This window comes from Mustela lutreola, chromosome 4 (assembly GCF_030435805.1).
Source record: "Mustela lutreola isolate mMusLut2 chromosome 4, mMusLut2.pri, whole genome shotgun sequence".
Lineage (NCBI taxonomy): Eukaryota > Metazoa > Chordata > Mammalia > Carnivora > Mustelidae > Mustela > Mustela lutreola.
In genome coordinates, this window is record NC_081293.1 from 182909602 (window position 1) to 182923346 (window position 13745).

General features: G+C 39.6%; 1 protein-coding gene across 3 annotated transcripts in view; it reads right to left on the minus strand.

Moving 5' to 3' along the window:
• CHCHD3 (coiled-coil-helix-coiled-coil-helix domain containing 3) overlaps window positions 1-13745 on the minus strand; it is a 276805-nt gene that overhangs the window by 95889 nt on the left and 167171 nt on the right. For 2 of the 3 annotated variants that reach the window (XM_059171889.1, XM_059171888.1), the window contains exons 5-6: window positions 1592-1606; window positions 479-562 (exon numbers count right to left, since the gene is read on the minus strand). In XM_059171889.1, the coding sequence (XP_059027872.1) occupies window positions 479-562; window positions 1592-1606 (99 nt within the window). The remainder of the gene's footprint in view (window positions 1-478; window positions 563-1591; window positions 1607-13745) is intronic. The other variant, XM_059171890.1, reaches the window with a different exon arrangement.

A 13745-nucleotide genomic window follows, 5' to 3' on the forward strand; every position in this document is an offset into this window, starting at 1 on the left:
CCACGGGTACTGCCTCAACTCCTCCTCCTAACTCCTCTTCCTCAGTCCTACTGTTCAACTCCTGCCCACTGTTTGGCCATAGATGCAGTGAAACTGTGATTACGCAAGACAACATAGCCCCTAAAACACGTCCATTTCTACAAACCTGTTCAAGTGTCATCAACGTTAGGGAGAGGCAAGAGCAGCACTCTACTGTCTGACCTGGGGGCAGCGCAGTTTCTAAACGTTTATGGAAAAATACCTGGGGGAGGGGCAGAGCCATAAACGCCTCCTTGACCCAATAACGAGACCACACCCTGAAACAACCAAAGAAGGAATGACATCCCCTGTGAGAATGATCTACCTGCCTGCCTGGCTTCTTCACTTCCTTTCAACTAGGAGAAGCAGCTATAGTTCTAATTATCGATGCTTAAATAACTCTATGGGAAAGTTGCAGATGTGGTTCTAGAAGAGAATCAATGACAAGAAATAGTCATACCCTCTCCTCCAGTCTAGCCAGCTGTTCTTTGTAGAATGCATCCTGCTTCTTTATCACTCGATCTTTCTCTTCCAGCTGCTTAGCCTAAAAAAAGAAATGAAGAATATACTATATCAAGAAAAAGCAGCAACAGCAAAGCAAAAGTCAAGTATAAATTGCATTAGAAATAAGTACACAAAGCCGAAGATTTTTGCAATCTATTAGGTCTCTACCATAGAACAATATTAATAAGATGATGATTGCTGTATTTAAATGTAAAGAAGGAGTCTGCATTGTGCTTTTTTTTTTTTACTGTGACAGCTGTGCCCTACTTTGTCAGAAAGTGTCAGAATACAACACAGACAGTTTTATTTAACTTCTTTTGAAGAGTAATTTCAAGGATTAATATTTTATACAATAAAACAGATTTATTCCAAGCGTAAACCACATGGCTATTAATCTTTTTTCATTTTTATGGACAACAAAAATGCCTATATGACATTTCCTATATAAATCTTATGTTTGAGAACCCTTAAACCCATTGAAACCTGCACCTAAGTCCATGTATTAGTCTATTTTCTTTTTTATGAAGCAGTAGTCTTTGGAGCAAGGAGCAAAAACCACTGTAAGTGTTTTTTCAATAATTAAAAATTAATAGTAAGAAATAAAAATAGTTCATTATAAAACTCAGTCATCCCATTTCTAAGATTTTTTTTCAAAATTAAAAAGGTAGTACAATTATTTTGATACATGAAAAATAATGACAAGGATAGTTCCTTATGGATATTTTTCAAGGTTAATAAAAAATGTATTTTTCAAATTGTTGTTTGTATCTTCATCATTACATTGAAGTGATCCTTATCTCTGAGAACAGACCTCCCACTCTCACCCCAAGTTAGAAAAGTTTTTAAAACATTTTGGCTTCAGTAAATGTTGAATACACACTTGATGAGAAATCTTAAGACACTCAGCAAGTGTGTATGTTGGCATTCCCACCCTTCTGCCATGTACCCCATGTTTTTGCAGGGTGATCAAGGGTCATATGGCTCAACCTTGTGTGAGGGGGACTTCCACTATCTGCTTAGTTAAGTGTCCCCACTTGGCACATTTATAGGTCATTGCTTTGCTACTTACTTTGTCTTCAATGTCCTGCAGCATGTTAAAAACAAACAACAGTTATTTAACAACAGAAGTAGTATTTTTTTTCCTAATGTCGCAAAGAAATCTGAGAGATGATATCTAAGATGCAAACCAAAGAAGGCAATAGGGAAAAAAAAAAATCAGAGAACTTGCTTAACTTAAGACACAGTTAAATGACACTGTGCTGCTACAATTTGAATAGAAGATTTCAATGAAAAGCTCATGCTGCTTGAAAGCATGTGAATACATTTAAAAAGATACATTAAGATTATAAAAATAATCTATGGCTCCTTGGTACAACATAGTAAAGACCTGACTAGCCTACCAGGAATATAAAAGAAAAAGTAAACAGGGAAAGGATTTTTTAAAAAGCTAAGTGTGAAGAAAATAAGCATGACTATATGATCTACAGAGAAAGGAGATTTTTAAACTGAACACATAAACACCCAAAACAGAAATAAAGGAAATGTAAAAGAATTTATTTAAGAAAAATTCCATTAAAGATTTTTTTTAAAGAAATCATTAGACCAAATGAAAAAGCAAATGACAAAAAGAGGAAAAGAAATCACAATGGGCAACTGTGAGAGTTAAAGTTACTAAAATACAGAACACTTTAAAAGAGCCCTCTACCCCTCCCCTAAAAAAGCCAAAAGAAAAATACACAAATGACATACACTGGTAATTCACACACAAAAATACAAATAATAAACACATGGGGAAAAAAAGCCAACCCTAAGAGAAACCCAAGAATGACAATGAAATACCATTATTCATCTACTGAACTGACAATAATATAAAATAGTAATAATAATGGCACGGATACAGAAAAATAATAACGTCAGAGTACAGCAAATATACATTCTAACATACTGGATGTAATTTGGTATAACCACTTTTTAAATGAATTTGACAAAATGTAATATTTTTAAAATGTACATATTCACTGAGATCTATACTCTATTTTTAGGACTTTTCTTAAGTAATTATGACAATATAATAAAAATGTTCAAGATAGGGTTGTTTAGAATTGCAAAGATACCAAAATAAAAACGAATTTAATGGTTAAATAAAAATATCCTCAAAATATACTAAGTTAAAAAAGGAACAGATTATAAACAAAAAGGACAGTACAATCTCGTTCTTTGTAGGGAAAGAAAAAACCAGAAGGATACTCAACAAAATGTCAACAAAAGTTATAGTAGAATGGTAGGTTTATGGGTGATTTTTAGTTATTCCTGCTTCTTTATATTTTCCAAATTAAAACACACACACACACACACACACACACACACACAAATACTTTGTAGTCAAAGGACACAGGAGGGAATTTTCTGAGGTAAGAGAACTAGTCTGCTTGTTGACGATGGTGGTGGTTACACCACTGCGTGCATTTGTCAAAACTCATAGAACTATGTATCACAAAGAATGAATTTAACTATGTAAATAAAATGTATTCAAATTAAGTACACTAAAATTCACGAAAATAACTACATATAAATATATGGATGAACTTGTACATATATCTTTGTTATTCTTAATCTGCTTATCACTTGGCCAATTGTATTCTAGGCATTTAACCCTAGGAAATATTAAGAAAAGCACACAAGGGTTTAGATCTATGAAAATATTAAAAAATGTTACTTAAAGCAACAAACAAGTGGGAACAATAGAAGTTTGTATAAATAAGATTTGGTCCAATAGGATATTGATTATAAAGATTACAGTCCAAACATAATGCCAAACATTTAGAGCCATTAAAAAAAATAATGTTCTAGTAGAGTAATTTTTTAAGTCAAAATTTTATTTGGCGGTGGGGGGAACAGGTCATAAAATAGTATGTACAGGAAATTCCTAATTTGGGTTAAGGAAGGAACAGGGAGAGTTGAGTGCACCTTGTTATACAGATTTAGAAAAGCGTTACCTATTATGCCAAGATGTTAACAGTGGATATGATACGCATAGTGGGATACTTTTTCTTACTTGGACTACTATACTTTCTAAATTTTCTAGAACGAATTACAACTTCTGTAATCAGAAAAATATTTCTTAAAACATTATCACATACATGCATCCCTGATGATGAGATGGAAACATAATAGGAGATAGAAGCTCAGAGAGTGAGGTATTTAGCAATTATATTAACAACCAAATTGTTTTAACAACTTGAACAATAATGTATAGCATGGAAATGACCTTACGTACAAAATCCTTAATGTACCAGCATTTGATTCTCTCCAAGTATGGCATTACCCACATTTCAGTTCTTAAAACACTTGCACTAAATGTTCCTTTTGTTCACATATAGTGCACAGTGAGACATTTTTTAAAATGCGAAGAAAAAGTAGTATGTATTCTATTATGGTCCTTTAGAAAACACTCAAGAACTCAATACTACAAACATATTGCTCGAGCCTACTGAGGACGACATGCACCAAAAAATTTAATTTTGAGGAGCAACATAAATAAAGGATATATAGTGATATCCTCATTCACTTGTCAAAGATGTAATCTTTGAAAAAACTTAAAGCAACGTGTGAAAAGGTCAGGTGTGCACACCATAAAGGAACTACCTCCAACGACCCTAAACCACCAAGCTACTGGCTAACATCACAAATCTTTCCCTAGACAGCCAACAGAATCAATAGTCTGAGGTCCACTGGGGAGAATAACAAAGCAAGAAACATAGCCACAGCACCTGAACCGCACATTGCTTTGAAACAGTTAATGTGATGCTGGGAGGGAAAGTCACACAATATGAATCCTGAAACTTAAATAAGCCTGGAATACATTGACTAAGCTAATAGCTGCCAAGGATGGAGAGTCACACTCAACTCATGAAAAAGCAGTAAACCAAGTGCAAGGAAATAAAACTTCTACGAAGACCTCTCTAACAGGGAGAACATTGTTGTAAATGGACAAAAACAGAGGATTACAACATTACTTATTCTTATAGAACCATTTCTTAGGGGGAAAAAATGAATATAAGAAATTTCCCCTCATCTCTTGTTTACTATTCATCCTGCTGCAAGAAATGTGCACTGATTAGTTTTCAGATCCTGTTAGCTTTGGGATAACATGATTGGGCTTGAAAACATGACAGAACTTAAGTGGATCATTATGGAAAACTAGAGCACCCCATATGCAAAAAGGACATAAAGAAAACAAGGAAATCCAGTTTTCTGTAAGAAACCCAACACAGAAATATTTCAATGTTTTAACTCCGTGTTGGTAGCTAGATTCCAAATGAAGTGCCCCTGTTTTAACTTCCTTAAGACTTACTTCTTTGCAGAAAGGATTTGAAGGCACTTATGACAAAGAATATATAATAAGGTCAACAGAAGTAAAAACCGGGATTATGGACACGACATATTGTGCTGGTAGGAACTTTACCTTCCCACATACATTCCTAGGTAACTCTTCATAGCGAAAGCTTCTTGGCATAGCAGCTCAGCCTTCTTAGGCCCAGTTGCTTCTGAAGACTGAGGTGTGGCACAAGGTACATGGCCTGGAGAATCCCGTGACATCACAATCACCTAGCTCAGAGGTTGTACTGTTACCTTGGACATCAAGTACAAGGCATGTTAAGAAAAGATTCTGGGCTACTTGGAAAGCTTGCACATTTTAAATGACAAAGTTCCTTGAAATGCCAGTGTTCAATGTGAATAGCTCAAGGGAGAAAACAAAGCAGGTACCTGCTCAGTTTTCCATGGGAGGATACTATGACACCGGAGATTACTAGGGTTGAGAAAAGGCAACAACTACAAATCAACCTAAATAGGAAATCCCTATAATGGTATTTCCTATCATTCTAAATCTTATAACAAACCTGAAACACACACATAATGGATGGAGAGAGATTTAGTCCTTCACAATGATACGGATAATCTGCAGCAAAGATCAATCTCTATGTTAAACTCACATAAGCAAATAAGACCAGGGAAAAGCGCTTTATTTCTCTTCAGAACTACACAGAACACAAAATATATAGGAACCTAAGAAAAGTATATGCTGACATAAAACAGAGAACTGAGGGCTCCAGTGGGGCTGAGTCATAAACTTGTAGGGTAATAATCTATTCAGAAGCTGGAGAACATGATCACTGTGAATACCAATTAGCCATAACAAAATAAAGTAGCCATGTATTCAATCAGCTCAATACTAGACTTCTGTTATAAATGAGAAATTACACAGGGTTCACTGAGCCTTTATCAAGTGACATTAGTAAGCAAAGAATCATACTTAAAAGCACTGTTTTCCGAGCCACATTAGGTGACCGTCATCTAGGTGAATGTAAATGATGCCCATCCTATTATCCACTGTAGCACACCGTTCAGGGACGACTTAAGAGGCACAAGGTACGAGCAAACTCTAGCTTCAAATGTGAAACTACGGGATGCCTGGGTGGCTCAGTGGGTTAAAGCCTCTGTCTTCGGCTCAGGTCATGATCCCAGGGTCCTGGGATCGAGTCCCACATTGGGCTCTCTGCTCACCAGGGAACCTGCTTCCCTTCCTCTCTCTCTCTGTCTGCCTATTTGTGGTCTCTGTCAAATAAATAAATAAAAATCTTAAAAAAAAAAAAAAGATTTTAAATGTGAAACTATGCTTACATGCGCAAACACGGTGAGGCCTGGCATAAGCTGAATATTAGACGAAGACTTAGCAACAAACTTCCTAAATCTGGAACTCCCACCCAAGCCTCCAGGACTTGATCAGTCCATTCCTTCCCAAGAAGAGCTTCGGGAACACTCTTCTTCATTTCACCTTCCTTCACGCTGATGACATACTAGAAACAGCCTGTTGAGTATGTCCTCTATCACTTGGGGGCATTTCTATTTATTTTCTTTACTTTTTACTAAAAAGTAAAGCAAACAATGAGTGAAGAGAGGACATTAAGTACATAAATTTAGAAAGAAAGCAACCTAGTATTACTTTGCTTTAAATTTTTCCACAAATTCTCTCCTAACATTTAAGAAGAACACAGGTATTTGACAAAAGAAGTAAAATTAAGTGCTAGATGAAATAAAAAAATGGTTTTGTAAGCTTTCTTCTACAGCTTTAGAGAGGAAAAATAATTTTTTAATGGCACATTCACTTCTCCAGCTTTCTAGTTTAATTTGGAACTTACTATCACTATGACAGATAGTAGAAACTCCACCTGATAGGGAGTTGGGAGACCCATTCCTACTCTGCTAATCCACCATGTGACCACACACTGAACCACCCCAGCCCCTACCCATGGTCTAAAACCCTTTTGTAATATTACTTCCTTCATGTAGCTATTGCCAAGTAATAACCCTGCTGCCTCTTCTACTTCTGTACCTAATAAAACTTTTGAATAGGTCTCTTATGGTAACCTCCTTTTTTGTTTTTTTAAAGATTTTATTTTTAAGTAATCTCTACAACCCAACGCAGGGCTCAAACTCACAACCCTGAGATCAAGAGTTGCACGCTCCACTGAGTCAGCCAGGCACCCCATGTGGCACCTGACTTTGACTTTGCCTTGTATCATACCTGTTTATCTACCCACAGCCCCTCTCTCACCTGTAAACTCTGAGACAGGAAAAGCGATTTACTCCTCTCTATGGATCTCTGACTCAACCTCGGTCTGTGGCTTCCACAGCGGAAACACTCGGGGCATGCCAGCCCAAATGAAAAAAAGTACACTGAGGTAAAGAGTCTAGACACAACTTCTGGGGAGCCCATCTGTCACAGAATCTGTGATTTAGTTCAAAATACACAGTGTGACATTATGTGTCCATGTTCCTTAGGTTATGCTCTGAATAGGTGCTGCCACCATGGCCCTCGAAGACACATAATGTGCGCGCCACCAGCAAGTGCTTTCACCGGAAGCTCAAAACTGGAAGCTAAAAACGTAGAGGGGGGCTACTCCAAGGGTGTCACCCGGGCGTGCCTTGATCAATAATGATGTTTTGCTACTAAGCACAATGGCTGTTGGAAATGAGATTTTATTAGTGAAAATGGTTCATTAACTAGCATGATAGATGTTAGATACAGGTTCCTTCTAGTTAGTAAAATGAAAACTGAGAAAGATAGAAAGGTCAGCTACCGTAAAGATACTCCTGCATCTGCTAGGTAAACTGTTTTGAGACTACTCGAGGTTATGACCACAAAGCTTACAGCTCTAACTCTAGGGATGGTAACCTCTGGCTTGATCACCTAACAGGCTTCTATCCAGACACTGGTCCAGGACAGAGGGTCTCACCTTTGGTACTACTGACCTTTGGGACAAGACCATTCTGTGTTGTGGAGAGTCGCCCTCTGCCCTGCAGAATGCTGAGGGGCAAAGCCAGCCTCTGTGATGACAACCGTACCGCCCCAACCCTGAGCTATGACAACCAAAAATGTGTCCAGGCATTGCCAAGACTGCCCCCAGTGAAACTCCTGGTGGAAAGGGATTGTTGGCTGTCTGAGGCCGGCTATAGGCAGCCTTGTTTACCCCAAGTAACCCTCTTCTTGAAAAACAAACATACATACAAATAAACACTTAAAAGAATAGACAATTGGAGCATCACAGAAGTTTACTGAATGGGTTATAGGAATTATTCCGTACCTGCCTGTTAATAAAGTTTTCTTCAATAAACGTCTGTTTGTATTACAGAATCGAGCTGGAGTCTGGCTCACACTGGCAGGGTTGCACTGCACAGGTGTAACGCAGAACAGCTCACATACATGTAATGCATCATACCCCAGTGAGGGAGGACACTGGGAACCTTAGTTCTTTATTTTTGAACTAAGTGTCAGAAGCATAAAACAGGTATGGCAGTTCTATCATCTTCCCCCTCTCCTTACACAAACGGAATCAATGCCTAGACAACCTTGGATTTTGAATCCATGTGCCCGATGTTCAGTTCAGGCAGAAAGGACATTCATTTAACACGAACGGGTACTACTTGTTTAATATCTGTCCTGCCTGGGTAATGACAGCCCTGGACCTGATGTTAAATATTTTATGTATCATTCCTGAGAAGAGGCATATAATGCTTCCATTATAACTTACAACATTCAAAGGTACAAAGCCACATGAGATTTCAACACGAAACTGGTTCCCCCACTTAAAGAAAGAACAGCCATCACCATATCCAGCACAGAAGAAACATTAAATAAATGCAGAATCAAAAGTGAAATGAACTGTTAGGGGTTCAGAGTTCTCAAAGCAGTAGCTTTATCTTCTCTGAAATGAAGACTCGCTTTAGCCACTACATGTTCATGGAAGACACAAGAGAATGTAAACATGCATCAAGTCTAAAAGACCATCCGTAACAAAAACAAGTTTCCAGAAGACCAAGTTCTATAAAGAAACGAGAATGCTGTGTCACAGAATCATTAGTAAGCTCAGAAACCTTCAGGATAAGAAGGATCTCCGAAAGAGGGAAAAGTGGTTTGTAAAAAGGGACGCGTTCAATGAAACTGCCGTGTGATTATGTGGACTCAGAGCAGGTAGGGGCTTTTACTATCAGATTCGGCTGCAGAGTAAATGGGCTTATAAACCACTGAATGTTGCCATTACATATAACAGCATAGGAGTCTTAACTCCGGACCACAGCTGACATGGTACGGAGCAGAAAGGAACATCAAGCCCTTCCAATTGCAGCTGAAGGTGCAATTATACTAAAATGTCTCTCTTCTTATTCCATATTGCAGGGAATAATACTTCCATTTCCAGGCACTTTCGTATAATCTTGTTTTACCATAGAGATTAAAAATCTCAGAAGCACTCTAACACAGAGATGCTAGCTCAACCCCATTACTTGTGCCAAGACATTTGGTGTCACTGATCTGACATGTAAGCTGGACAACAACACAGAGACAATTACTGCACAACTTCTGAGTTCCTTTTCTTTGTATTAACCTGTGTTTGTTCAATTTAAACTTAGATGTAATGTGTACACGATTAGGACCAACTGGCTGGAGTCAACCTCTCCTCTTAGAATCTATTTTGTATTCCCAGCTGGAAAAACAAACAAATAAAACAACAACAAAAAAAACCCCACAAAGATCATCCAGCTCATGTATCAGGAAGTAAGCAAGGCTCCAAGCTCCTTGCTGACTAAGGGAATCCTTTAAGGTCAGGGCCAGAGTTGGCTCTGGCACCGACCTCTTGATGGCAGTGCACTCCCCATCACTCCCTGACTGTATTTCTTTTCATTTTGGCTTGACATTAAGGGAAGACAATGTAAAAGTGACTAACCAAAAATCTGTAGTTATTTTCAACAGTATTCAGCATAAAGAGATTTTCAAGATTTGCTGTAATGGCTAATATAGGCTATTCTAAAGATTTTTTTTTTCTATTTATTTGACAGAAATCACAAGCAGGCAGAGGGGCAGGCAGGGGGTGGGGGAAGCAGGCTCCCCACTGAGTGGACTCTGGGATCATGACCCGAGTCGAAGGCAGAGGTTTTAACCCACTGAGCCACCCAGGTGCCCCACTGTAGGCTATTCTAAAAATGTGTTCGAAACTGCCAATATGCCACGTCAGTTCAGGTCTGCTGGGATGCGGATGCTGAGACAGCATTAGAAGTCCAAGAGATGTACTGGAGTAAGGGTAAAGGAGAGAGGGAACAGCACTGGGGGAGAGAATACCAGACGATGCTCTAGATCTGACACTTGGGATGTGAGCCCAGGACAGAAGAAGACAACAGCGTAGCTCTGAGAAAACCCAGCCAGGATGACCAGGAGCTTTGGAGCAGAGACTGTCCAGTAGAGGAATCCTGTGTCAGGGGAGACAGCCCAGCTTAGAGCCCCTGCCGTGTGCTACCAAGCCAGTGGGGGCGTGACCTGGGGACGTACCCTGCAGTGGGTTTGGGGCTTGCGGCCGTTTGAGGCTTACAGCCAAGTGCACCCTTCACAGAGCTTCTCTGCTAGAGACACCCCAAAGGCACACTCCCACGGCTGCCATAGAACACACGTAAGGGCAACAAACTCTGAGCAGGTCTTAAACTTCAGCTTCCGGTTCAAGCTGAACATAAACCAGCAAACCAGAGAGCGGTTCTATCGGTTTGAACTTATCCGTCCTCGCTAGAATTTCTCCAGCTCGGTCAGGTCAGGCCAGGCTGGGTAATTCCAACTGGACCTGCGGAACACAATTTGATCCAGAAATCCCGTGTAGCAGGAAAAGCAACAAAACAGTCATTGGACAGTTAAAACTTTCAGTCCAGTTTGGCTGCTCACTCATGATCGTGGGCAAATTCCTTAACCTTTCAGGGCCAGCTTCCTTTTTTTGTAAAGTTAAGGGGGTGGGCTAGATAATATTCAATATCCCTGTAACATTCACATTTTATGCAGTACATCTACCACAACATTTCTCCTATTATTCTGTTTGAATCTACTTGAAAGTTAGGCCAGAGGAAATTCAATGAATGTGTGTGTTCTGCTGCCAAATTGCTAGGATGCTACAAACACACATTCAAAAACATTTGGAAATGACGGTGCGTATGTGACACCTGGTTGCCAGAGGCAGACGCTGCATGGCGGCAGCGGCACTCTCTCCCTGCCTGACTTGGCATCGGTCGTGGGTCTGTGGCTACCGGAGGAGTGACAGGGCTCTCTGTCCCAGCAAAATTCACAGGGCTGCTTCTTGAACTTGCTGCACTACCTGTAAGATTCAAACGGGTGAGACAGACAGAAAAATGGACTACTTTCTAAAACAAGTTCAACACACTGGTGCTAAGCAAGTCACACTAGCTATCGTTTTCTACGGAAATATGAACATGTTCAGAAAATACCAGGACATCTTTATCTCACATATAGGCTTTAAAGAGAGCAGTGCAGTGTCCTTGCATCCCAGGAACATTCAGTGTATGTAAATCCAACTGCTCACGGAAGAGGGGAGAGAGAAATTTAAGTAGAGCGCAGGATTCTACCCACTCCACCGGGAAGTCTGAATCCGCTGTACTCTCGGCCTCTCTCATTCCCTGCCCAGTAAATGGAAGTCTAGTGGTTCAAGAGAATACAGTTTTCATTCACAAATCCTTAAACAAAAGCCAACATTTCATCTAGTGCTCAACTGAAGAAGCCTAATGACCTAATAACAGGAAGAAAAATAGCATGGCTGGACTCCTAAGAATAAATCGGAACTAAAGAAACCTTTGCCTCATACACAGATTTTGGATTTTGGGTTGTTTTTTGTTGTTGTTGATTTGTTTTGTTTTAGTTTTACTGACTTGTAATTGACAAATAATATTCACATGCTGATTTTAAAGCTAAATTCTTAAGTGAGATGTGACTCCATGTATCCCAAGAAAAACTGGAATTGGCAAAGTAGTAGAAGGATAAAAATTTTTCTAAAACATTCCTCAGCAACGGTCACGGGAATGAAAGAATGAAGGAGAACCTGGCCCTTCATGACATCCCATTTCTCCCCAAACCTGATAGGGAGGAGGATTTTAAAAATCTGTAGCCTCTGTATGCCTCCAGCTTAACTGATGGGCTAAAGGAGACACGAGATCATGGGAACAATGAATGATTAAACTCTAGCTTAAACAAAGCAAAAATGGAAAGACGTCTTAGAGAGGAGGAATGAAGAGAATGCACCCAAACCATGAATCATCCAAATGGAAAGCAACAGAGTACACCAGAGAGAATGTAAATAAGCCACTTCTATTCACGGATCAAGCTGGTTGAAGAGGGATGAGAAGGCGGCTGGTCTCTGCTTCTGGGGGTGGGGAGGGGGTTCCACCGAATCAGACGTCTTCGCATTCATTCCCTCAGCGTGGCCAGCTTAGACCTAGCATGGTCCTCATCCCTATTTGTACACTGGGGTGGAAGGACCATAATGAAGCAGAGAACTCTGGATTCTCAAATCCTAGAATCCCTTGGCACACGGGGGAGTGCCTTTCATCAAAGGTTTGCTGAACAAGGGACTCAGGAATGGACATAACCAAAACATTAGCTCAATTCTTAATATTTTTGATCACTACTAAGGACCTAAAACTACACCATCACTTTAGAAAGCTTCACTCCACAGCAATGTGAAGTAAGGAGTATAGTTTTACACCTACGTTTTGTTTTATAAAAGATGCATGTATTTATTTTGAGAGAAAGAGAGAGTGCACAAGCAGGGGAATGTGTGCAGGGCTTGAACTCATGACCCCATGATCATGACCTGAGCCAAAATCAAGAGTCAGATACAACCAACTAAGCCACCGTGGCCCCAACTTTTTTTTTTTTTTTGCATTTAAGTAAACAGTTACAGACAAGAGACTTGCCTGAAATTCACAGGTGGAATAGCTGTCACGTGAAAACAGAATTTCTGACTCTTCCCACGACAGCTCAGAGGGCAGACAATTCTCTAAGTTGGGACCCAAGAATAAAAAACAACCTCATGATTTTGACTTGGTTTTGCCTGCTGGGGAAGACAGAATATTATTAACTATTTGACATGATACCCTGCCTGCCTTATAGTTGTGCCTATCTTATTACATGTTATCTTTCTGGCTTAAAAACCATCCTCCTGTAAGTGTAATTTTCATTCATCCATCATTTGATCGAGGCCAGAAAGCTCCTAGCAACTGTTCAGACTGAGAAGCTAAGTGATCTGATTCCAGCCCCAAGGAAAGTGACCCCCACCCTCTTGCCTCTTAAACCAAATGCAAGTAAAAAAGACGATCTTAATGACAAACTGAACGGCACTGGCTGCTATATTCGGCAACTATCAGAAATACTCCGATAAAAAGAGGAAGGATCATATACATCTGAGGCAGGAACGTGCCTTAGAAACCAAGGTCTTCAGATGTAGAAGATCTAACTGTGCAACAGCTCTATGCACATGAGACCGTAAACCTACTTAGTCATGGGTTAAGAACGGAATACAGGTTATCTTGACTCACATTTTAAAGTTGACACATTAAACAACATCTCAAAAAAAAAAAAAAAAGAAAAAGAAAGCCTGCCTGTGAGTAAGAAAAAAGAATGCAAAAATAAAAATTCTTACTGTTCCCAACGTAACATCCTTGCTCCCTCCCCTAACCCCACTACAATGCACGTGCATTGCATGCATTTGCATGTGGGAGCATCTACAGAGCTTCTGAGTGGTGTTTATGATCTGGGATGAGCACTGCGGAAGTGGACAAAGATACTACAAACCACAAATTACAAGAGCTGCGAGAAAATAAAGTCACGGAAAGTAACA